General features: G+C 41.3%; 1 protein-coding gene across 48 annotated transcripts in view; it reads left to right on the forward strand.

Annotated features, from left to right (window-relative positions):
* Window positions 1-21,356, forward strand: part of ADTRP (androgen dependent TFPI regulating protein) — a 112,819-nt gene extending 91,463 nt beyond the window's left edge. For 44 of the 48 annotated variants that reach the window (XM_082344551.1, XM_082344524.1, XM_082344514.1 and 41 more), the window contains one exon: window positions 11,410-12,123. In XM_082344551.1, coding sequence (XP_082200677.1) covers window positions 11,410-11,444 — 35 coding nt within the window. In that variant the 3' untranslated portion in view covers window positions 11,445-12,123. The other 4 variants (XM_082344529.1, XM_082344547.1, XR_014232087.1 and 1 more) reach the window with 3 other exon arrangements.
* The last annotated feature ends 6,407 nt before the right edge of the window (window positions 21,357-27,763 follow it).

Raw genomic sequence — 27,763 nt, forward strand, 5'->3', positions numbered from 1 at the left:
CTCAATGTCTTCATGTTCCAGTTTTCTCTTACATATCATGGAGACAATATTAGTACCCTCCTCGTGGGATTCTGGAGGATAATAAATGACTTGGGACGTGTCAACTGCCAAGTATAGGGTCTGGCACACAGGGTTAGTCACTATTGCTGTTAATTTCATTCTTTCCAAGGAAAAATCAGTAACCTTCTTTTCTATGTGGATATTCCAATCATCCCCTTCAACTTCATGCATAAATTATCAGTTTCCCCAGCTGAAGGTGATTAAAAGTAACAGCCACCTAACTGAATGCAAACTGACAGAGAGGGTGTAGTTCCTGAAGAACTTACAGAGTGAAGCAGGAGGCTGGGCTAATTGAGATTAGAATTGATTAGAATCTCTGCTTCTGAAATTTCTGAGCCACAGTGCGGCCTGGTTGGGAGTCGCCAGCCAACTAACCAAGTGATCAAGAAGTATCGGTCAAGACCCAGGTAATATGCAAGTATCTCTCTAGCAGTAATGCTCGATCTTGACTGCACATTACAAAATCACTAGGGGAATTTTAAGAATACTAACTCCCAGGTCCACCCCAGACCAATTAAATCTATCTATGGAGATGGGGACTCAGCATTGGTATTTTTAAAAACTTCCCAGTTATTTTAATTTGCAGTCAGGGTCAAGAACCACTGTCACAGAACAGCGCTTCTCAAACTTGTATGTGCCTGAAAATCTTGTTAAAATTAGGATCTTGTTAAAATGTAGATTCTCATTCAGTAGATCTGGAGGATAGCTTGGGATTCTGTCCTTCTAACATGTGCCCCAGAGAGACTGACACTGCTGGTCCGAGAGCAAGGCCCTATGTGCCACAGGACCCTGGACTCCTTTCAGTTTAAATAGTTATGTCTACAAGCCTCCTTGTCCAATGTGGTGTTCTCCCAAGTCAGCTGCTTGGCTGAGAAGGGTGTTGGAAATGATGGTCACGTCTACCCACTTTATACTTCCTCGTGTGTCATGTCAGTGGGTGAAAATGAAGAAGAGATTGAGACGGGCAATAATAAGGAGTGATACCAGGAATCAAATGTAAACTTGGAAAGTGTGTGACATTCTCCAGGGGTATACAGATGCAGAGAGCTGACCCTGTGCGCCAGGGAGACAACTGTTGTCAAGCCCTCAGGAAGGTCCTGCTGGCCTTCAAAAAGCTCTCAAAAGGTTCCAGAGGGCCACCCTGCTTGACTTGTCACCATCTCATTTCCTGACCTGTGCTAGCTTTTCTGTATCATGGAACAGAAGGGTGGACAAACACTGAGTCAATTACTGGGACCAGATACCCACCAGGAAAGAGTCAATTTCTACTTTTCAGGCAGAGCTAGGTGAAACACTGATTTCAAACAATGATGGAAGCCGGCAGGGGGAAGCAGTCTTTGGTAGATCACTGAAAACTTGGCTCACCATGGCTGAGCATCTAGGGATACTCCAGACAGATTATTTCCACTCTGAATGGGAGAAAGGGGCTGTCAGGGGGTCCCAGTATAGGCCTCCTTCTCTGCCACTTAACTACTTAATTTTCTCTCTTTTTTTTTTCCTTCTTGATAAGACATAAGGATGCCGACACCAGGACACAAGTCCATCAGGAAGAGAAACCCAATCTACAAGATATACCAGGCACTGAAAGGGACTAAGTGCCTCCAGGCCAAAATGGACGGCCTCTTATATGTAGGTGTAGCTGGAGACGCAGTCAGCTTACCTGTGGCCCACAGCCCCTCTCCTTACATTCACTGAGGGATATATGCCAGGGGTATCCTTTGTCAGGGCCCAAGACCACAGATCCTTTTCACCCAGGATAGTTTATAAGCTGAAAATTCCAATCTGGCCAAGTGACCTTGTGACAGTGCCTTGGATAGAATGATATTAAAACCTTCCTTTAATACTATTTCCTACAGATCAGATTTATTTAAAAGAGATTTTATTGTTGAAAGCTGCTTAGAGGCCATCTAGTTTACCTACTTAGTTTTACCCATAAAGAAATTTATTATAAGGTCTATCTTGCATGTTGTCCCTACTCATTTCATTAAAAAAAATCTTATCATGAGTTGACTCCACATGTATTTATAAAGCATGGCCTCACTGGGCACCATTTAGTCCATTAGAAAAATACATCTCCTTTTTGCATTTCTTGTCCTAACTTCATCTCCCTAAGCTCAGAGAGTCCACTAGGGATCATTACTTCTCCCTCTTCCGCAGCCTCTTTCCCCACTAGGGTTTCTCCAGCCAGCTCTCAACTCCATCTCCTCCTACTACTTCTGCACTGTGACTTGTACTCATGTTCTTGTACTCAACTACATTCAAATCTTGTACTCACTTGTACTATGTTCAAATCTCATTCTTCTAACACCTCATATCCCCCCCCACAATCTGCCTTCTCACCCTTTTCCAAGCCAAGCCTCTAAAACCAGGCAAATGTTCTTCAAATTTTCAGTTCAAAGTCTAGCAGTAGCTTTTGTGATGGTAGATACATAGGTGTAAATCTTTTTTTTTAATAGTAGCTTTTACTTATCCTGTGTTCCAACTATTGGAATAATAAGGTATATAATTACGTATGTATCCATAGTGATGTTGACTAAAGGAATGGTTTCCCTTACCACGCCAGCAGAAAATGTTTGAATCTTGCACAAGACGAACATTAAATGTTTGGCCTAAAATACCTCTACTCCTTGGTACTAACATAGGATAAAGAAAGGACTAAAATAATCCAGGGTGGGAGGAGATCAAAATGGTGTAGTAGGACGACACTGGGCTCACCTTCCCTCATGAACACATCAAAACTACAACTGCATATAGAGCTTCTCTCACTGAAACTGACCTGGGGACTAGCAGAATAGCTATTCTACAACCAAGGCTGTAAAGAAAGGTCCACACGCAGTTGAGTAGGAAGGGAGAAGAAGCCATCTGGTCAGGACCCGCACCGCTGGTGGGGGACACAGAGGAGGAGGGGGCTATCACAAGCTAAGGGAGCCTCCCTGGGGAACGAGGGGTGCGAGCCATATATTAGGCACCTCAGCCCTTGGGTCTGACATGGGGAAGACGAGCCCCCTTGGCTGGCTTGAAAACCAGTGGGATTTACTAATAAGGGCTGTAAGAAACTGAGACTCCACTCTTGAAGAGCACACGCACAGATCTGCTTACTCCCAGTGACAGCAAAGAGGCAGCTGATTGAAAAATGCCTAGGGACCATCCCAGTGTGCCCCCGAGCCTGCACCAGGCACCTGCTCCAGCCCCTCTTGCTCCAGCACTGCTCTCCACTAAGGCAGAGGCTGCCACTGCCCACGAGAATGTGCACACTTGGAGGGAATGGAGCTGGCTTGGACCCTGGCCCTGCCTCTGCCCAGGGTAGAGGCAACCATTACCAGCTCACGAATCCCTGCCCACACTCCGGATGGAGAATGCCATCGCTGGAGCACAGATCTCTGTGCACACTGGGGGGAGGAGGGGTGGGGTCAGCTCAGTGGCATGGCACTAACCCCTCCAGCCCTGACCCAGCCTCTAACTGAGGGCACACACTGGGGAAAAAGTAAAACCAGCACAGAAGTGCGGCCCCAAGACCTTAGGCCCTGACCTTGTCCCAAACCAAGATGGAGACTGCCATCATACCCAAGAGAAACCCAGCTCCCTCAGGGCTCCTGCTCCAGCCCCTCCGCCCTCACCCCAACCCCCAACAGAGCAGTGACAGTCATTGAGCACAGAAGCAGCCCTGGCTTGCACCTGGCTCTGGCTCTAGCCCCTCCAACTCCAGGCCTACCTCCCACCAAGGCCGTGGCTACCAGCACACCCTGGGGGAAGATGCAGATGCTCACCTCAAATCCAGCTGTCCCACCAAAGCCACTGGGCTCACACAGACTGCACGGGAATGGTCCCACACGAGGACATGACATCAAGACTAGGACAGGCAACTGTTTCACCTGATTTCACACAGATGAAGAAAGTTAAACAAAATGGGAAGACAATATGAAACAAGAAAAAAATACCTGAAAAAATGCTAATGAAACAGAGATAAATAATTTATCTGACAAAGAGTACAAAGAAATAGTAATAAAAATATTAACTGAACTGGGGAAAAGAACAGATGAACACAATGAGAATTCAACAAAGAACTAGAAAATACAGGAAAGAACCAGTCAGAGTTGAAGAATACAATAACTGAAATGAAAAACACACTAGATGGCATGAACAGGAGATTAGGTGATATAGAACAATGCATAAGCAATCTGAAAGATAGAATAATGGAAGTCACCCAATCAGAACAGCAAAAAGGAGAACAAATCTTTAAAAATGAGAATGGTCTAAGGGACCTCTGGGACAACATCAATCGTACTAACATTTGACTTATAGAGTTCCCAAAAGGAGAAGAGAGAGAAAAAAGGGTAGAAAATGTAACTGATAAAACTGGGACTCAAAACTTCCCAAACCTGAAGAAGGAAACAGATATCCAGGTACAAGAAGCACAGAGAGTTCCAAACAAGATGAACTCAAAGAGACCCACACCAAAACATATCATAATTAAAATGGCAAAAGTTAAAGATAAAAAGAGAATTCTAAAGGTGGCAAGAGAAAAACAAAGAGTCACCTACAAGGGAACCCCCATAAGGCTATCAACTGATTTTGCAGCAGAAACTTTGCAGGCTAGAAGGGAGTGGCATGATATAGATAAAGTGCTGAAAGGAAAAAACTTACAACCTGGGATACTCCTCCCAGCAAGGTTATCATTCAGAATTGAAGGAGAGAGAAAGAGTTTCTCAGACAAGCAAAAACTAACATTCATCAATATTAAACCAATATTACAAGAAGTGTTAAGGAGTCTTTAAATGAAAATGAAAAGGCTATATCAAGAGATAAGAAATTATAGGAAGGGGAAAATCCTACTAGTAAAGACAAATATAAAGACTGTGGATCAACCACTGAAATAAGTTTGTATGAAGGTTAAAAGACAAAAATGTAAAATCAACTGTAACTATAATAAACAGGTAAGGGACAGACATGAAGATGTAAAATATTACATCAAAAATACAAAACATGGTGTGGGGGGAGAAAAAATGTAGACCTTTTAGAATGTGTTTGAACTTAAAGGACTACCAGTTTAAAATAAATAGATATAGTTATAGATCAATATATATGAACTGCATGATAACCACAAGTCAAAAAACTACAATATATATACAAAAACTAGAAAGGAACATAAACATAACATTAAAGAAAATCATCAAATCACAAGGGAAGAGACCATAGGAAGAAGAAAAGAATAGAGAAGAACTACAAAAACAATCAGAAAACAAATAACAAAATGGCATTAAGTACATACCTATCAACAATCACTTTAAATAAAAATGCACTAAATGCTCCAATCAAAAGACATAGAGTAGCTGACTGAATAAAAAAACATGCTGCCTACAAGAGACTCACTTCAGAGCTAAGGAAACACAGACTGCAAGTTAGGGGATGGAAAAAGATATTGCATGCAAATGGAAATGAATAGAAAGCTGGGGTAGCAATGCTCATATCAGACAAAGTAGACTTTAAAACAAAGTCTGTAATAAAAGACAAAGAAGAACATTACATAATGATAAAGGGATCAATACAAGAAGAAGCTATAATGTTCATAAACATATATGCATCTAGTATAGGAGCACCTAAATTTATAAAGCAAATGTTAACAGACATAAAAAGAGAAATTGACAATAATAAAATAATAGGGGACTTCAACACCCCATGTACATCAATGGACAGATCATCCAGAAAGAAAATCAATGAGGAAACAGTAGACTTAAGTGACACATTAGAGTAGTTGGACTTATAACTACAGGACATTCCATCCAAAAAAGCAGAATACACTTTCTTTTTAAGTGCACATAGAGTGTACTCCAGGATAGATCACATTCCAGGCCACAAAACAAGTCTCAACAAAATTTAAGAGGATAGAAATTGTATCAAGCATCCTTTCTGACCACAGCAGTATGAAACTAGAAACCAATTACAGGAAGAAAACTTAGAAAAACACAAACACATGGAGGCTAAACTACCTGCTACTGAAAAACCAAGGGGTCAACAAAAAAATTGAAGAGGAAATCAGAAAATGCCTCGAGACAAATGAAAATAAAAACACAACTTTCCAAAATCTATGGGACACAGCAAAAGCAGTCCTAAGAGGAAAGTTAACAGTGATACAGGCACATCTCAAGAAAGAAACAAGCAAAAAATCTCATACAACCTAATCTACCATCTGAAGGGATTAGACAAAGAACAAAAAGCCCAAAATCAGCAGAAGGAAGGAAATAATAAAGATCAGAGAGAAAATAAAATAGAGATTAAAAAATAGAAGAGATCGATAAAACCAAAAGATGGTTTTTTGAAAAGATAAACAAAATTTATAAGCTTTTAGCTAGGCTCATCAAGAAGAAAAGAAAGGACCCAAATAAAATAAGAAACCAAAGAGGAGAAATAACAAACTATATCACAGAGATACAAAAAATCATAAGAAATCACTACAAACAGTTGTATGCCAACAAATTGGACAATGTAGAAGAAATGGATAAATTCCTAGAAACATGCAATCTTCCAAGACAAAATCAGGAAGAAATAGATCATCTGAACAGACCGATTACTAGTATTGTAATTGACTCAGTAATCAAAATACTCCCAAAACAAACAAAAGTCCAGGACTGGACAACTTCACAGGGGGAATTCTACCAAACAAATAAACAAGAGTCAATACCTATCCTTCTCAAACTATTCCAGAAAATTGAAGAGGAGAGAACACTCCCAAATTCATTCTATGAGGCCACCATTACTCTGACACCAAAACTAGACAAAGACACTACACAAAAAGAAAATTACAGGCCAATATTCCTGATAAATATAGACACAAAAACTCTCAACAAAATATTAGCAAATTGAATTCAATAACATATACAAATGATCACACACCATAATCAAGTGGGATTTATTCCAGGGATGCAAGAATGATTCAATATCTGCAAATCAATCAATGTGATATACCACATTAACAAAATGAAGGATAAAAATCACATGATAATCTCAATGGATGCAAAAAAAAGCATCTGACAAAATTCAACGCTCATTCATAATAAAAACTCTCAACAAAGTTGGTACAGAGGGAACATATCTCAACATAATAAAGGCCCACAGCTAACATCATATACAACAGTGAAAAGCAAAGTTTTTCCTCTACAATCAGGATCAAGACAAGGATGTCCACTCTCACCATTTCTATTTAACATAGTATTGGAAGTCCTAGCCACAGCACTCAGACAAGAAAAAGAATTAAAAGGCATTCAAATTGGAATGGAAGAAGTCAAACTGTTACTATTTGCAGACATGATACTATATATAGAAAACACTAAAGTCTCCACCAAAAAAACCTATTAGAACAAATAAATGAATTCACTAAAGTTTCAGGATACAAGATGAATACAGAAATCTATTGCTTTTCTATACACTAATAATGAACTATCGGACAGAGAAAGTAAGAAATCATCCCATTTACAATCACATCAAAAACAATAAAATATCTAGGAATAAACTCACCCAGTGAAGTGAAAAGACCTATTCCCTAAAAACATAAGGCACTGATAAAAGAAACTGAAGATGATACTATTAAATGGAAAGATTCTGTGTTCATGGATTAATATTGTTAAAATGTCCATACTGCCCAAAGCAATCTACAAATTCAATACAATCCCTATTGAAACACTCACATGACATTTTCACAGAACTAGAACAAAAATTTCCAAAATTTGTATGGAAGAACAAAAGTCCCTGAAGAGCCAAAGTAATCTTGAGAAAAAAGAACAAATCTGGAAGCATCATGTGCCCAGACTTTAGACTATACTACAAAGCTATAGTCATCAAAACAGTATGATACTGGCACAAAAACAGACACACAGATCAATGGAACAGAATAAATAGCCCAGAAATAAGCCCATGCACATATGGCCTATTAATCTACAACAAAGGAGGCAAAAATATAAAGCAGGAAAAAGACAGTCTCTTCAGTAAGTGGTGTTGGGAAAACTGGACAGGTGTATGTGAAAGAATGAAATTAGAGCATTTTCTCACACCATACAGAAAAATAAATTCAAAATGGATTAAAGACCTAAATGTAAGACCGGAAACCATAAAACTCCTAGAAGAAAACACAGGCAGTACATTCCTTGACATAAATCTTAGCAATATTTTCTTTGGATCTGTCTCCTCAGGCAAGAGAAACAAAAGCAAAAATAAGTAAATAAGACTACATCAAATTAAACTTGAAAGCTTTTGCACAGTGAAGGAAACCAACAACAACATGAAAAGACAACCTACTGAATGAGAGAAGATATTTGCAAATGATTTGTCTGATAACAGGTTAATATCCAAAATATTAAAGAGCTCATATGACTCAATATCAAGAAAACAAACAATCCAATTAAAAAATGGGCAGAAGACCTCAATAGACTTTTTTCCAAAGAAGTCATACAGGTGGCCAACCAGCACATGAAAAGATGCTCAGCATCACTAATCATCAGGGGAATGCTAATCAAAACCATAGTGAGATATCAGCTCACGCCTGTTAGAACAGCTATTATTGTCAAAAAGACAAATAATAATAAATGCTGGCAAGGATGGAGAGACAAGGCAACTCTAGTACACACTGGTGGGAATGTAAATTGGCTCCTCAAAAAATTAAAAATAGAACTACCATATGACCCAGCAATTCCACTCCTAGGTATACATCCAAAGAAAAGGAAAACACTAATTTGAAAAGATATATGCACCCCAATATTTATAGAAGCACTATTTACAATAGCCAAGATATGGAAGCAACCTAAGTGTCCATCATCAGAAGAATGGATAAAGAAGATAACATATGAATATTACTCAGCCAGAAAAAAGAATGAAATTTTGCCATTTACAGCAACATGGATGGACCTGGAGGGTATTACACTTAGTGAAGTAAGTCAGACAGAGAAAGACAAATACTGTATCTTTTTACTTATATGTGGAATCTGAAAAATAAAACGAATGAATATAATAAAACAGAAAAAGACTCATAGATACACAAAACAAACTAGTGGTTACCAGTGGGGAAAGGGGTGGGGGAGGAGAAAGATAGGGGAAGGAGATTAAGAGGTACAAACTACTATGTATAAAATAAATAAGATACAAGGATGTAGTGTACAGCACAGGAAATATAACTAATATTTCACAATAATTTTGAATGAAGTATAATCTATAAAAATATTGAATCACTATGTTGTATACCTAAAACTAATATAACATTGTAAATCAAATATACTTCAGTAAAACAAAAACTGAAACAAACGAAATCAGGGTGGACCTAACCCCCTAACCACCAACTAGGAGGTGTTCCACTGGGAAAGACTCCCTTCAATGAGGAAAAGAGTGATAACAAGGAACATTATTTCTCAACCAGTTTGAAATCCATTTTGTGAACTTTGGGTAAGATAATATGGTCTATTACTAAGTCAACACTTCCCTTATCTCCAGCCATGCACTGTGGAAACACGGTCAGAGATAAATTCTGAAGACTCAAAGAAGTCTAGAGACTGCTCAGCCTCATAAGAATTCAGGACTAAGGAACCATCCCCACCTGCTAGAAACAAAAAGAAAAATGTGATTTCTGTGATAGTCACACCGTGTACGTCTCTACAGAATGAAATGACTGTTAGAGCTCCACACAGAGACACATCTGGGGATGGTGCCTTCTCTAGCACACGGGTGGGCATGTGGGAATTTCCTGGTGCTCTATCTAGCTTCAAGGTGTTGGACAGGGGAGACCCTGATCCACTGGAAGAAGCCATCTGCCCTCCTCCCCCAGAGGAACTTCCCACCACCACTTCTGTTGCTGCTTCTGCTGTTTCTCTCTAAGCCATCATGCTCTGTTGTGTTTCTTAACTGGAGAAGGAATCTCCAATCCTTGGAACCCTGGGTTGAAGAAGCGAGGTTTTGATTACAGTTAGATTCGAAGTGTTGAGGGTTGGTAACAACATGGATAAACAAAGTTTTAGGTGCCCTCAGAGTGACCACAGAGGGAACAACTTTGAGAAGTTTATACTGACCAAGCTCTTGAACACAGGAGAATTAACGTGTTATTTATCTGAAAACTGATTCATTAAAGGCCCTAAGGGTATATTTCAGAAAAGAGAAGATACTGTGTTTGTCCTTATAGACCTAATGTAGAGAAGACCTAAAGGGGGAAAAATGAAAAACAAGTGGAAGCATAAATGAAAAGAACATGAAGCATGTAAAGCTGGATAAATCAGCTAGGCTTCACCGGAGTGACTGGATATAGTATGGATTGATGAGGAGTAGAAGAAAGGAGAGGACTGTGCCTAAAAATGTTGAGAGACATGAATTCAAGTGTGGCCACGAGGGCTGTGTGATTAGGAGCTGTCTGCCCTAGAAAATCAGTGTGATGAGGGGACCACAGGAGGACTTCAAGTCATCAGTCACTAAAGCCTCTGAGAAGGGGAGTTTCAGCAAATAAAATTATAAGATATTTAAAATTTACTATTAAAGATATAACTGATGGAGGGGGCAGGGTCTGAAGCATAAAGTATGGAATTGGGAGCTGAGATTGCTATGGTAATACCGAGCCGGAAGTAATAGGGCTCTAACTTCCAGAATGGATGAGAAGAGGCTGAGCTGAAAAAAGACTGCATTTGGCAACAGACAGGAAGGACAATGAGTTAATGAAGTTTTCAAAGTTTCAAAGTTTATGTAAAGATTTGTGATCATTAAATATGGGGGTACCCATGGTTGGCTAAATGGAAGTCATTCTAGAAATCTAATGCTACAATTAGATTGGTAATTAGTAATTCCTAATTAGTAGTAAGCTTATTACTTATTACAATTAGTAATAAGCTTACTAAAAACTAAATCAATATGCCAGTACTTTTCTACCCAGGCCAATAAGCTGATTTGGTGAGAGGTCACAGAATGGCCCCTAGTTAGGTGAATATCCATTCTTCTCTTTCCTCTCTCATTTGATGTGGTTTGTTCATCTCCATCTGCAAAGTCTCAAAGTTTGTTGATGAACTGTGTGCAGCCTACAAACACATGGCCAAAAGCAACAGCCATCAGTGGTTCACAGGACGTATTCAGAGCCACGCGATATGAACTGCACCGCTGGTCAGCTGGCCGGCTGTGAGCCAGGCACCAAGTAGGACAGCAAGATGTCCCTTCTTGCCCTTGCGGCGGTGCTGGTGGTTTCCCAGAACTCTTTAAAATACATCATCTTGCCTTCAGAAAAGCTTCCTCAACTTTCCACTGTCCCAAGTCAGGGTGAATGTCCACCCACACAAGAATACCCATTAGGGAAAGCCTGAAGGCTAAGGTCTCTTTCTGTTCTTGTTTGTGCAGGTGACACGATGCAGCCGAGGAAGAAGAGGAAGTGATTAGACAACATTTTCCAAGAACCGAGGAAGAAGAAAACATGAGAGTTTTTTTCATCTTTTTTCTTCCTGGTGCAGGGAGGTGGTGGAGCAACAAAGGAAGGTAAAAAGGACAGGGAATGATATTTAAATTTAATAAGACAGCCATGAAGGTAGCTGAATTTGAGGACTCTTGTTTTTTTAAAACTTTTACTGGACACACCCAAAACAATTCCTGCTGTCACAGAATTTGTTACATCCGTCTGACCTCTGTGGAGGATGGTCTGTGGTCAACATCTGGCCCAAAGCCAAAGAAACTCACGTAAATGTGGTGTTAGAGAATGTTTAGAGAGAGAAAGAAACTTAGGATCATCCAAACTATTCACTTTACAGAGGAGGATGCTGAGGACCTAGATGAGAAGTCACCTGCATGAGGCCAAAGAATTAGCATCAGAACCAAAATAAAAGCTTTTGTCTCCCATATCTTCTAACTCCCAGTCCTGGGCCATTTTTGAATAATCCCAATTTTCCTAAACAGAGGCACTTTCATAAGCTAGTTATTTTCATGGACTTCTCATCTATTTTTTTCTCAGTCCAAATGGAAATGTAGGGAGATGGTTGCTTTTGAAGTTGTCTGTCTACCTAGTATAATAGCAAATTAACTGGGGCGATGAGAAAATAAGTTATAAAAAATACTGGTAAATCTGTCCCTCTTGTGAGCAAGCATTTGGGGCAGGTAAACACTGAACACACTGATATTGTCAAAATCTCTTCCATTGGTATACTGATTAATTTGTCAAATAAATGTACATTTTACTTGGGGAATAATCTGGATGGGAAGTGATATGATTATGATGACTGCTGACACTGCTTTAAGTACAAAGCACTTTGCTGCATTAGTTTACGGTTTAACAAAGCTGATTGTCAGATGATTAACAAGCACATTCATGAACACTGCTTTAATTTTCCTAGAGGATTTTTCTGGGTCTTTATTTACAGACATATTTTGTAAAGAACACAAATGACTAGTGGTAGGTAAACATGTTCAAGTCCATCGATGGGTCAACAGGCCCATGTGGGTTGGGTGTGGGCACCAGAGTAAATTGTACTTGGGCTTCCCAATCTAACATTATAGAGGAGAAATCTGGTTGAAATGGACACCAAGGGCAGTCTGATAGGGTTAGAGAAGAGAGCAGACTATCCCAACAGGGCAGGTAGTCCAAGGGAAGACTAGGACAGGCACCAAGAAAACTGCTTGAAACCTACTCTTACAGTTATACAAATAAGAGCCTCAAGTCTTTTTGGATTAAGTTGGGAACACCACCTCTTTTCCCACACCTGCTGCTTCTTGACTGCTCCTAGCACCTGTCTCAGCAGGAGCCCAGAAGCAGTTGTCACAGTGGAAATTCTCCAAACGTGAAGCCTGCAGGGGATCACCCAGATTTTCCACACCCAAAGATGACTCGGGCTGCATACTTCTCGGAGTCATAGTAAGCTCTTGGCTGCGATGAGCCTGCAGATTTCTATTTGTGGTTTCACTGTCCCCAGGACCAAATCAAACTGGGATTGCTGCATGACTGGTCGCTGTGCAATATCTATTCCAACACCAGAAATACCCCAGAACCATTCCCCATTGAGCACATACGTAAGCACACAGTGCTTCCTTGGTGCTGGTGTAGCTTAAGAAAGGAGAAGCAACAAAACACCTGTAATGAACACTGACTAAACATTCATTAAAAGGGAGACAGTATTAGCTGCCTACATAAGGCTGTGTTTGGCCCTTAGTGGTTAGAAAACAACAATACAAACCAAATGATGAGAAAACCAGCAGTAATACTTGTACAGTGTCATGTAATTTAGAGCCACTCTCACCTCCACGACCTCGTTTTATCTTCACAAAAGTCTTAAAAGTAGAAAATGCATTATGTCCTCATTTTACAAACGAGCAAACTGAGTTTCTGATGTTGGTGTTCTGTAAATGTTTAAAATCCAACTCTCTGGAAAAAAGAAAACTTTAAGGCCTTGATTTATAGTTTGCCCATTGCCATGGTGTAAACACTCCAACATGACCTTTTTCAAGCTACCAACGTGTCACTGAATGCAGAGTTGGGAAGAGAGACACAGAACCACTGAATCCTTGTGAGCCTGTACAAACTCTCTCCAGCACACCACTGGGTTCAGAGAAAGGGAAAAAACCGATCCAAGGTCACACAGATGGTTGATTCCCAAGCCAACTTTCCTTCCTCTTTATTACAGAACAAAGCAGGAACTGAGCATCTGGAAGCCTTTATTTTAAAAAGCAAAAACGTATGCACATCTGCAAGGTTACACAAAAGAAGGGGTTAGGGACCCCAACTGGGTGGAAACGCTCACCTATACAGGCAGGGGGAGGAGCTACATTACTGCTTCACGGACTGGTCCATACCTGTGCTTATATTCTGGAGTTGCTATCTCACATGTGACACCAATTTTGAGTTTGGGGAGAAGACTTAACCTTGTTTGCCTAAACAATACATTAGCCCCATGCTCCCTGCAAATGGGTCATACATTTTTCAAGCTATTTTTGGCTCCTCTGCACCTACTCGCTTGCAATACTTGTCATAACAGGAAGTCAGTTTCATATACCGTAATCCCCAAACACGCTGCGCCTGCACATGGGGAGTGTGAGGCGGGGCAAGGAAAGAGTGGGGAGGCTGGGCCTCCCAGAAGGCTGCCTGGATGAGCACTGAACCCATCCCAAGTCTGGGTACCCCCCCCTCCGCGGGCACAAGTGTCAGCAACCAGAATCCATAGCCAGATCTTATTTTCCATTCTCATGCAGTTGGTGGTTCCTTTTTTTTTTTTTTTTTAATAAAGCATTTGAGTAGGCAGCAAAGCCAGTCAGAACTGTTTATTTATAGCTGTGGATTTTCAATGCTGTATAAATTAGAAATCATTGCTGAATGAGGCCCGCGCCCACTCACACACCCAGGGCCGCTATCTATGAGTCCTTTCACACAGTTTGACTGTACACAGTCTAAAATGGGAGAAAATGACATGCTCCAAGTCAAATGACGGAGTCACAGCTAAACTGCAAAGCAGAAAACCGGCAATTATTTTTCTTCAGCACAATATGGGGAGTACGACAGGTGCAATTATCCAATATTATTTAACAGCACTGGTTTGTGGTGTAGGGAGAAAATAAAGGTTTCTGTGTCTTGGAGAGAAAAAAAAAAAAAAAAAGAGAGAGAAAGAACCAGCCTCTGGCTCCTGTTTCTGTGGATTAAGCTGTGTAATGTAAATTGAAACTGGCCTGGATTCCAAAAAGGGAAGGGAGAAACACCTGGCTCCCTTGCCCTAGCTCCCTGGAAGCTCACCACTTACATCATCAGGGACTTTTGAGAAAGGCCCCTCTCCTTGGGGACCCTGAACATCCTCTCAGAGGCAGTGGTTCCAGGTAAGACTGTGTGGAAGGCTGAGCTTCCTGAGCTCTTGTCCCTTAGAGGGAAACCATCTCCTGCGATGACTCCCCCTCTCTCAACTGAATTAAGATGCAGTAAAAGAGAAGGCAGCCCACAGGAATAATTTTCATTCCCTTAATCAGATCTCCCCCCTTTTGTCCTTCAGCACATTTTTATTCTTACTCCCAAGCCTTTCCTTTATTGGTCATCCTACCTGGAAAGACCTCTCTTCTTCCAGCTACTATCAAATAAGTTGTCCTTCATGGCTTCTGACCCTATTTGAGTGCCACTTCCCAGTTCTCCTAGAAAGTTTTCTCTTACTGGTCCAGGGCATTGGGCGCTTCCTCCTCTAAACTCCCACAGCAGGCCACATCCGCCCCATACAGCCTTCTATAGCTCTCTTCACCTCTCCCTCTCGGCTTCTGTGTCCATAACAATATGGAATGCTGAAAAGAACATAGGCATCAGAACCAGACCAGATCTGAATTTAAATCCTGACTCCACCACTCACTATTTATATAGAACCTGGGGAAAGCAGTTCATTTTTCTCAGCCTTGGTTCCTTAAAGTCATAAGATAATCCCTACTGCGATTAAATATTATTTAAAGTGACGGATCCAAGTGCTTGGGATCCAAGACTCCCCATTCCACTCGCTTAACTGCAAACTCCTTGAGGCCAGGTAGTTGTCTGTTTCCCCAATAAGGCCTAACTCCGTGCCATTAGGAAGCACTGAAAATACATACAGACTGACTTGAGAATTACTAAGAACTTATTAATTTTACAGGCTTAATCACCAAATACCTTCCTTCTTTCCCAGAAGCTGAGATTCCCAACATGAGACTCACTGTTTCATTTAAGATACTCTCTCCATCTTAAATCCCAGAATCCTATTGACAATGATGATCAAATTATAATTTCATGTGATCCAGCAGTGGAAAGCATACTGATAGAATGAGACACAGGACAAATAAATTTTGATAAAGAAAAAAAGATGAGGGAAGGCCTGCAGAATAAAGATTGCATGCAGGTGACACTCCAGATTGGACTATTAGAATGACCCTGATTACCCCAAGGAGAGCCTATAGGGCACAAGGGTCCAAAATCAGGGAGATTGATCTTTAAAATCTCGTTTAGATCTGAATTTATTTTCCTTTAGGTGCCTGCTAACCCCTTCCTCACAGATGATACCTGTTATTTGATTATTTAAAAGCAAGTTTTAACATGGGAGGAAGCATGCTTGGAAGAATAAAAATGGGGATATTGTGAGAAAAGGAACGGTATAGAAAGGGTCAGCTGCAGACTTGGAGGACAAACCTTACCGAGTTCACAGTGTTTTACCACGTGGCTGCCAAGAAATGGCTAGGTATGTGTGTCTTGACTCTCACTCCTCCCTAAGAGAGCTAATCTATGGTTAGAGTACCGCAATATAGAGTAGACAGTGATCTTAGCCACTGATGGGTCAGCAAAATTCTGCATCCCTTTGAAGGAGTGGAAAGAGGAGGCACAGCTGTGACATGCCACACTTTATGATTCCAGTCTTGACTAACTAGCTGGCACTACAAGAATTTAAACCTGCTTTATGGCTGGGGAGAGAAGTTACTGTTGGGTTGTCACCATACCTAAGAAGAGAGAAGACAGCAAAGAGAAAAATAGATTCCATTGGCTCCTGAAGAGCTTCTGATGCCTTCAGAAATACATTTTACATCATGGCTTAGTAGAAACACACACACACACACACACACACTTTTAACACGTGTGATAGACCACTTTATTTTCTATCCTATTATTTTCTATCCTATTGTTTGAAAGATATTGTGGGACTTCCCTGGTGGCGCACTGGTTAAGAATCCGTCTGCCAATGCAGGGGAAAACGGGTTCGAGCCCTGGTCCAGGAAGATCCCACATGCCGTGGAGCAACTAAGCCCGTGAGCCACAACTACTGAGCCTGCGCTCTAGAGCCCGTGAGCCACACCTACTGAGCCCATGTGCCACAACTACTGAAGCCCGTGCGTCTAGAGCCCGTGCTCCGCAATAGAGAAGCTGCCGCAATGGGAAGCCCGTGCACTGCAACAAAGAGTAGCCCCGGCTCACCGCAGCTAGAGAAAGCCCGCGTGCAGCAACAAAGACCCAACGCAGCCAAAAATAAATAAATAAATAAAAATTTTTAAAAAGAAAGATATTGTGACCATTAAATTGATTTTTTTTTTTTTGGCTGCGTTGGGTCTTCATTGCTGCGTGTGGGCTTTCTCTAGTTGCGGTGAGCCGGGGCTACTCTTTGTTGCGGTGCACGGGCTTCTCATTGCGGCGGCTTCTCTTGTTGTGGAGCACGGGCTCTAGGTGCACGGGCTTCAGTAGTTGCAGCACGCAGGCTCAGTAGTTGTGGCGCACAGGCTTAGTTACTCCACGGCATGTGGGATCTTCCCGGACCAGGGCTTGAACCCGTGTCCCCTGCATTGGCAGGCGGATTCTTAACCACTGCGCCACCAGGGAAGTCCTTTAAACTGATTTCTTAATACAACAACAATAGGGTTGCAACCAATAAGTTGATCAACACTGTACTCCACCGTACTGTAGGATTCATTCACTCACTGAACAAGTAATGGTAAAGTGCCTACTACGTGTATGGCCCTGGCCATATGCACGTCATGGCCTGAGGACAGGAACATGGTGGCCATCAGCCAGGCCACTTGCATTAGGGTTTGGGATTTGTATCCTTTCATCGTGCAGCACCTTTGGGAATGCAGAACCAAGCCTTGTTTTTCCAGCTCATTCTGTTAGCAGCTGCTCTGCCAGACTCAGCTCCTCTGAGATGCTGACAGGAAGAAGAGAAAAAACACTTCCACTACAAGAGCTTACAAAACCTTCCGCTGAGGCTTAATCCGGCCTGAGCCAATATATTTGGTTATACTTTTGGGATTTGTTTTCACTCAACACTTAATTTTATTAAGATTCAAATTATGAAGTTAGATGACGTAGAGTTAGGGAAACAAATGCTATACGACTTCTACTTTGCCAGGAATCTGGTACAGTGTTCTGAAAACTCTCAATCTAGGCACGTTTTATTCCATTTGAAAAATTTTCTAACTAAATTCTAAAATGCACTCGTGTTGACATTTTATGTACATGCATTAACTCAACTTTGCCAATTTTTAAAGTCATGGGGTTAAATAATATTCTTTTTACTGTAAAATAAATTGCATTGGCACTGCCTATATTTTCCTCTGCTAGACTTCCTGCCATCGTGACCTTTTAGTGCCCTTATATCACCCAACTCAGAGGAAGAGGCCAAGATATCTACCTGCAACCAATTCAGTCACAGTCTCCACGCCCAGCAAAGTGGATTTCCGGGTAAGCTTCACGTCAAGAGAAAGAAAAGACCTGTTGCAAAATATTCTTCCAACATACAGATGAACCTCTCCTGGGCCCACCTGGGCGCCACATTAGACCCTAGGCATGGAGTATTTGCAGGGCTTACTTGTGTGACTGTATCAACAATGATAAAGGGAGACTCTGCTGTACATTCCAGTGGGTTTAACAAAAATGTCATGTGCACATGAATCTCTGTTCTGTGGCTGCTTATTGGGACAGAGATTGAAATCACAACTCCAGGAGCGGGTGTCCAAGGATGAGAGCCAGCAAAGTCTAAACTAGTTGAGCGTGCGTGTGTTTATGTGTGCGTCACAAGGGGCTGTGCTTGTGCTCCTGAGATCAAAGGGCAGGGAGCCCTTTTCCCCTGATTGGTGGGTGGATGTGCCCAGGGCAGGCCGCAATTTGATTTTTACTTATTGCCTTACTGCCTCTCACGTGGCCCCCTGCTACATGCAACACTCGTTATTTCACTCCATCTCTCAAACGGTCACCCTTGAAAGACCCTCCAAGCACCAGCGGCCTTGGCTCCTAGCACAGAATATCATCAGACTAGGCTGTTTATCCAATATCTAAATAATCCTAATTAACAGTTAGCTAAAACTTTACCATTTCTAAATTTAATATTTACAGTATAAATTCAGGTATAGTTGCAATAGCCCAGAAGTACTATATTACTACCTGAATTGGTTTCCTAGAGCTACCATAACAAAGGACCACAAACCAGGTGGATTAAAAACCCCAGAAGTTTATCCTCTCACAGTTCCAGAGGCTAACAGTCTGAAATTAAGGTGTCAGCAGCACCATGTGCCCTCTGAAAGCTCTAGGGAAGAATCCTTCCTTCTGGTGGCTTCTAATAATCCTTGACCTGTGGCCACATCACTCCTCTGCTTCCATCTTCATATGGCATTCTACTTTGTATGTCTTTGTGTCTCTTACCTTAGAGGAAATCTGGAATCTGTGTCCAAATTCCCCTCTCCTTTCTCGTATAAAGACATCAGTCATTGGTTTTAGGGCCCACCCTAAATCTAGGATGATTCCATTTCGAGATCCTTCACTAATCACACCTGCAAAGACCCCATTTCCTAATAAGGTCACATTCTGAGGTTCCAAGTGGACATTAATACTGGGGGGATGCTATTCAACCCAACACATTATCCCAGTTTTACAAATGAGAGAACTGAGGGTCAGAGGTCATTGGACATCAAATTTTGGCTTTTAATTCCTCTGTCTTGTCTGTCTTAAGTCAAGCAGTCACCAACAGTTTATACCATCTATTGAACGCCCACTACAGGATAGCCATTTACTTATTCATTATCTCTAGTCCTTCCCTATCTGAAAAGCAGACATTATCATCCCAATGTTAAGGATAAAGAAACAGGCTCAGTGAGGCTGATGAATTTGCCCAAGGAAGAATTACCCCAGAAAAATGGAGCCCAAGCCCAGTCTGGTCAGTTCAGATGCCCCCTTTTCTTTATACCACGTAACTTCTACCAAATTTTGCTTCTGGTTCCTTCATGATGTCTACAAGATGAACCCTTCCTGCTGGCTCCTCAAGGTCAAAACGTTAAACATTTTCATTTTAAACCCTCTGATACAATGTGAGAAAGTGCAGGCCCCAAGAAAATCACATTATTGTGGAAAACTCCCTTTCCAGAGCCCTAGCAGCTCGAATGGCCATGGAAACGGGTTAAATGGACATTGGGGGAGCCTCACATAGGGGAGGTGGGAAAGGAAATGCAGCTGACCCTTGAACAATGCAGGGATTAGGGGCGCCGACACTCCACACAGTGGAAAATCTGTATATCACTTATAGTCAGCACTCTGTATCCAAGGTTCCTCTGTATTCACTATTCCACATCCACAGATTCAACCAACAGCAGATCATGTAGTACTGTAGTATTTACTACAGAAAAACATCCATATAAACGTGGACATGTGCAGTTCAAATCTGTGTTACGCAGGGTCAACCGTAGAACAAAGCTGCTGGAGCTGTATATGGCAGAGCTATTCAGCCTTGCCTGTATATCTGGAGTCACCTGGGGAGCTTATAAAAGTACTTATGCCCAGATCCCTCCTCCAGAAATTCTGAATTGTTCTAGGCTATGGATTAGGCATTGGGAGTTTTAAAAACACTTCTAGGTCATTCCAATGTGCAGCCAAAGTTGGAAGCACTGATATATGGGAACTCTGATCGAATATTATTTGGAAATGGCAGCAGCTGAGGTCTGATTGAATATAAGAAGTTGCAGTTGCTTTACACATCGCCTGGGAGAGCCACCGCCTTCTACCCTAGCTGCCTTCTGAAACCCCGCCATCCTAGTGCTCGGCAGACCTGGTGGCATAATTGACTGTCTGCTCGCTTCGCACGCAGCATCAGAGGTGACCCCGAGGCAGAGTGTGGCCAGGCTCTGAGGATGGTTCACAGTCCTCTCCGGAGCGTCCTGGTTGGGCTTTCTCACGTCTATCCGTCTATCCGTCGATCTCAGCGCAGCTCCCTAGCGGTGACAAACTCCAGACTGCTAGAACACAGCCGCAGCCGCCGCTCCTGCGGGGAACTCCGCCAGCAGTCCGCCTTTGGCCTTGACTGCTGCACGGGCTCTCCTGGGTCTCCAGCCCGGCGGCCCTCCCTGCAGATTTAGGTCTTGCCAACCTCCACAACAGCGTGAACCAACCTCCCTGAAACCTCTCCCTCTCGATCTCCCTCCCTCCTTCTCTCCACACACACACAGAGCCCTCTTGGTTCTGCTTCTCTGGAGCATCCTGGCTAGCCTCATTCACTCCTCTGCCTTTCCTCTTCCCTGGCCTCGCTCCCTCCCTCCCTGTCTGCACCCCACCCTTCCCAGGCTCTGCTCCACGCTGGCCCGCACTCACTCACCCCTCTCCCCATCACCTGCCTGCAGCCCCTGTGACTCACAGGCCTGTAATAAGCCCTCAGCTTCCGTGTGACAAACTCTCTCCCCCGTCTCTTCATTCAAGAGTCTCCCAAAATCCCACATCATCCAATCAAGGAAACAACAGTCTGTCCTCCCTCAGATGAGTCCATTCAGTGGAACAGATTTCTGAAAAAAATCTAATAGTATGAGTTTTGCTTTGAAAATTAAATTCTGAGACTGTTGCACACATGACCATAAGGGGACTTGGTGTTTCAAAATTCTCTGCTTTAGGGGCCAGGCTGCAAGAGGCTGGGTCTGCACTGCAGAGGTTTGTCTTTGGCACATCTTCACACGTGCTAATGATGCTCACGAGGCCATGGTCTTGGGTGTGGCTTCCGGACTGAGGTGCTGAAGGCCACTGCCCTCCATGGCTACAGATTTTACAACCAACCTCACATTACCCTCCTGCTCATGTGACACTATTTACCAGATGAACTGGGTGAGAAGGTGTAAAGGGGTCAGGACAAATCCATAAGCATATGTCCTCTTGCCTTCCTCCTGGGGGCAAAGCCCATTCTTACACAAGCTCAACACAAATGATCAATACGTGCAATCATTCTGGTGGCTCATCAACCCTGCCTGTGTTTACCTGCAGACCATCCCACGGTCAGAGAACGTTAGTGTCTGGGATGAGAATAGCCATGGCCAGACCATGGCGGTTACTGCAAGAGACCTGCAAGGGCATTGTCACTGCCCCCTGCACTCCGGATGACGGAGCACTGGGGGACACTACCCCTCCCTTTCCCACCACCTGTGTGGAGGGGCCTTGTGATGTTGCTGCAATCACCCTTAAACCACACGCTCGGCACACACTGCAGAGGCTATGGAACACGCTGCCCAACCAATGAGCACACTTCCAAAGACCCCTGAATGGCCTGGGGAGAGGAATCCTTGGGCAGCCAGAGGATAAAGAAAACCCAAGGTATAAGCTCATATTATGAGGGCTACTGCAATGTCAGAAAGAAGATGAGCTTCACGGGTAGGCAAAATTCAGTTCGCCCACAGCATTTACCATCTTGGGTGACTCATTCCACCTTTCGGGTCTGGGTTTCCTCCTATGTAAGTTGGGGGAGCAATACTTACCTTGTGTTAGAGTTACTTTAGGGATGGACTATAATAATGAACCTAGAACACAGCCCAGTGTGTGGCACTCAACAAACATCCATTTCCTTCTCTGCTCTCTTAACTCAAAGGCTCTATTAATCCAAGGAGGGATATATTTATAGGTTGTCACTTGTGACCTTGGTGGATTCAGTGTCAAATCACAGAGCACAAAGCAGTCAATGGGGGTACCAGGAGTCAGAAGATTTTAATGGGAAATCTAACTTATTGTCTGCATGACTTCACAAAATCCACAAAAGGGTCCCAATCATTCCCTAACTTAAAATACAAACAGAAGACCATTACAAATGACCCAACAATATAAAAATGAGAGAAGGCAATGAAAAATCGTAAATGCCATAGACTCCAGCAATCCTAGGTTTTAGAACCCTCTAAGTCTTCACAAAGCACTAAAATTTCAGCAAACATCACCACTTCAGGTAGGCTTACATTAGGCCTCACTGTAACTCCCCACTTCTTTCCACCTGACATATGGGAATACCTCCCAAGCAGTCCTTGCCTTATTATAGGGCATGAGAGATAAATTCATTTTTCAATTAACAAAAGACAAGGAGCCCCTCCTTGCCATTTGGAGATGGAGTATTTAAAACAAGTTTGCTAGTTTCAATTCTCTCATCTTGTAATAAGATGACTTGGCAGGATGTCCTTACAATGGTAGTGTATAAAGTTAATGGAGTGGGAAAGGAGATATACCCTCTTCTGGTCTTCAACTGCACTTTTCTCTATCTCATGAATAGTTCTAGGCCTACAATTAAATGCAATGATGAGAGCCCTCTGCTGGCTAAATTTACTCTTCCCTTTTCTTAGAGATATTAAAACAAATTATCTTATGTTTTGAAAGCCCTATGCATTGTTCTCATGAGCAACTTGCTGCATGAACTTCACCTTTTCTCCACCTGTGACCCCTCACCCTCGGATAAAGAGAAGATGAGATATTTTATTTTCAATTTATTTGATGCTCACACTCTGCAAATATTTGGGCAGATAAATCCTTCTGAAAAGTTAAAACACATTTTTAAAAATTAATTTTCAGACATTTATCTAACAAATATCTATTGGGCATCTATAACAAGTCAAAGACCATACTATGTACTGTAAGAGATACAAGGAAATTTAAAATATAATCTCTAATTACAAGAAGCTTATTGAACAGTACAGAAAACAAGAGCCTTTAGCTTTTTAAAATGCGGTTTTTCTATAAAACTTAATTGTCTTATAAAATATACATTTTTTCTTCTAAGAGTTATAGCCTTAGGTTCTCTACCTTTCTATCCTCTTGGGTGCCTGTAGCAGGAATCTGAGCACCTTTCTGGACACTTCCTTCTCCTACTCACCACTCCAATTACTCACCACGTCCTGCCAATTCTACTTCTCTTTGTCTCTACTGACACCAGTTTAGCTTAGGGCACCATCATTTCAGGTTATTACGATATACTTTTTAAAATATTTTAATTATTTTTGAGTGGTTAATGCATGCACATATTATAAAATTCAAAAAGTACAACAGGAATGCATAGAAAGTCAGTCTCTCTCATACCCTTAATTCCCTAGCCACCCGGTTCCCCTCTACAAAAGCAAACTACAATTCCAATCTCTTGCGTATGCTTCTAGAGATACTATATTCATGTGCAAGCATATACATATTTTTTTCACAGTAGTGACATGCTGTTCTGCACCTTGTTTTCACATCTTTCAGTTCATGTTGGAGAAAATCATAAATGTGTGTAAAGAGGGCTGCCTCATTCTTTTTTAAGAGATTAAAAGAATTCTATTACATGTATACTACCATAATTTATGTAATCAGTTCCCTATTGATGGAAATTCAGATGGTTTCCAATCTTTTGCTATTATAAGTGGATGCTGCAATAAAGATCTTCATACAGACACCATTTTGCATATGTGCCAGCATATATTTAGGATAAATTCCTAGAAGTGGAATTGTTGGATCAAAGGAAATGTGGTTTTTTTTTTTACTATTGATAGTTATTGCCAAATCACTCTTCATAGAGGTTTTACCAATATCTACACTCACTGACAAGATATGAGACCCTGTTTCCCCAAATCCTCAACAATACAGTGGGTTATACAATCTCATGGGTAGAAACAGTATCTCAATATAGTTTTAATTTACATTATTCTTATTTTGAGTGAGGATGAGCATCTTTTTATGTTTAAGATATTTTAGTATGTATAATTTATATATATTTCTATGAACAGACTTTATATCTCTTTTCCATTTTTCTGTTTTGAGGGGTTTTTTTTCCTTATTGAACTGTAGGCACTTGTAGCAGGCAGCCTCCAAGATAGCCCCAGATGACCCCCACGTCCTGATATTCACATCCTTGTGCAGTCCCCGCTCGTGCTGTACCAGGGTTGGTCTGAGTGAACCAATACAATATGGCAGAAGTGATGGTATGTCATTTTCAAGATGAGCTTGTAAAAGATGCTGTACTTCTCTCTTGGAGGTGCGCCTCTTTTGAGTTCCTTACTCTGAAGGAAACAAGCTGCCATCTCAGCTAGCTGCTGATGGAGAAGGCCAGTGCCGAGGAACCTAGGCCTCCAGCAAGTGGCCAGTGAGGAACTGAGGTTTCCTGCCAAGAGTCACATGAATGACCTTAGAAGTGGGTCCTCTAGCCCCAGCTGAGCTTTTAGATGAGACTGTAGCCCCAGCCAACAGCTTGACTGCAATCCCATCATGAGAAACACTGAGCCTGAGCCACCCAGCTAAGCTAGCTGCTCCCAGATTCCTGATCCTCAGGAACTGAGAGATAATAAATGTTTGTTGTTCTAAGCTGTTAAGTTTTGAAGTAATTTATTATACTTCAATCAATAATAATGTAGAGCTCTAAATATATTTTAAAAAACCAGTCCTTTCTTTCCTTTGAGTTTGAGCTTATTTATATGAGTTTCAAATACTTCTCTCCATTTGTTGAATGTTTATTCCTGGTCTTCTTTGTGATTTCTTTTTTATTTCTTTTCTTTCCTGCCATGCACAATTTTTAAAATTCACTATGTAGACATATGTAAACATAGTGAAATTTACCAATTTAGGGGAATACTTTTATACTCAGAAATGGTGAAAAAGAGACCATTAAAAAATGTTCCAAATTTCCTTTTCCCCCTTTTCCAATAATAAAGAGCTGGGCCATTTGCACCAACCCTCCTGCTAAAAATGTGTCAGATAATTTTCCTAAAAATTTATAAGATAATTTTCCAATCTCCTTAAAAGCATCAAAGGAAGGACAAGATAATGAGGAATTACGAGACCAAGTTCTAAGAGACTCCAAGAACCCAGAAAGGCAAGAAAAACAACCTAAACCTTTTGCTCTGAGGACATATGCTGGGGGACTTGTGTTACTGTTTTGAAGATCTCACAGAATAAGAGAGACAAGTCAAAGCTCAGGGTCCACCCAGGGTGAAAAGTTAATATTAGACACCACCTCTTATGTTAACCTAGAATCCCAAAGGGAGACCCTACAGGAGAAAGGTAAACCAGAAGTAAAACTACCTACCCCTCACTCCCCATTTCCCAAAAAAACCCAACAGTCCAAAGACAGAGATGTCTTAATAGAGCAAAGAAGGGAACACACACACACACACACACACACACACACACACACACACACACACACACACAAAATCTGTCCTCGCATAGTTCTACCCAGTGACCAGCCCTCTGAGAATTTATAGCATAAATTCAAAACCCAGGAGTGGTTCAGAAAACTTCAAGCTATTACTTTAGTTTGAATTGAATCCTAAATGTCTGGAGAGGCAAATGCAAGACTGTCTGGCTCCTCACCCAAGCCACAGGAATCACCAAAAACGATGTCTCATGGAGAGTGAGCGGTGAGAAGTCAATGGCAACCAAGTCACAGGAAAAAAGTTATGATGAGAAAGAAACAGCAGCAAAAGAAAAATACAAAACTGTATAAACAGACCCTGAAAGACTTCAGATCCTGGAATAATCAGAGGCAAGTTATAAAATATCTATGTTTAAAAAAATAAAAACGTAAAATCTGCAGCAAATAGGAACTTGAAAAAATCACCTAGCAGATTTGAAAAAGAATCAAATAGAACATCTAGAAATGAAAAATACAAAAACATAAATTAAAAACTCAACTGATAGGTTTGAGAGCAGAATCGACAAAGCTAGAGAGAAACAGACTACAGATCAAAAGAAATTATCCCAACTGTAGCATGGAGAGACAAAATTGGAAAACATAAGGCAGCAGTTAAGGGAAATGGAAGATTAAAGGAGATCTACCGTATGTAGAACCCAGAGGAAATTATATAAAAAACCCACTACCAGAACTAATTAATGAATTTATCAATATTAGAAATATTGATAAATTATCTTGCTATTTAATAATAGCAAAATTCAGAAAATAAAATGTTCAAAAATATTATTTACAGTAGTATAAAAACAAAGTATTTAGAATTTTTTAAAATTAAGGTAGGATTTATATACAGTGAAATGCATTTAAGTGTTCAGTTTGATGAGTTCTGACAAATGCATACACCTGCATATGTTATCCCACAACTCCTGTCCCCAATCAAGATACAAAACATTTTTCTCACTGCAGAAAGCTCCCTCCTGCCCCTCCCAGTCAACCTGTGCTCCACCTCCAACTCCAGGCAACCACGTTTCTGACTCCTTTCACCATAGTGTTGTCTACTACAGAATTTCATAGAAATTATATCAGATGGTATGTATTCTTTTGTGTCTGGCTTCTTTCCCTCAGCATGGGCATGATGTTTTTGAGGTTATCCATGTCTTTGCGTCCGTGTTTCATTCTTTTTATTGCCTTTAGTATGTATGCATATATCATAATCTGTTTATCCATTTTCCTACTGTAGACATTTGGGTGAACTTCAGTTTGAACCATTATAAATTTGCTATGAACAGTCCCGTACAAGTACTCTTGTGGACATATGTTCTCCTTTCTCTTAGGGAAATACTTAGAAGTGCAACTTCGGGGTCAAAATGCACTCACCACACCGTATTGTAATTATCCACATAAATGGCTGCCCCACTGAACTGCAAGCTCTTTGAAAGTAGGACCAGGTTTGGTGCATTGGCTTATCTCCAATGTCTTGCACTGTAAAGGGCACACAAGAGGCATTAACCATGTAGCTCTTGAGTCAACATATTGAGGAAAAAGTATTTAAAAACACAAAAAATATAAGCAGACAATATATCTTCAATCCAGCTTGTCTTGGTTACACCTTGGTACTGTTTCAAGGATATGAACACCTTATTGTAACTGAATCATTTTGCTGCACAGTAGAAATTAACACAACATTGTAAATCAACTATACTTCAATAAAATAAATTAAAGAAAAAGAAAAAAAAGTCCTTTTGACAATTTTGTAAAATAAATCCCATGAAAAAGGCCCAAGGAATTTTGAACTTGTAGTGATAACTATTTTTAAATGACTAATATTTACTGACCCCTAACAATACTAAACAATTTACAAT

Source organism: Balaenoptera borealis, assembly GCF_965194805.1.
Source record: "Balaenoptera borealis genome assembly, chromosome: 12".
In the NCBI taxonomy this organism is placed as follows: domain Eukaryota; kingdom Metazoa; phylum Chordata; class Mammalia; order Artiodactyla; family Balaenopteridae; genus Balaenoptera; species Balaenoptera borealis.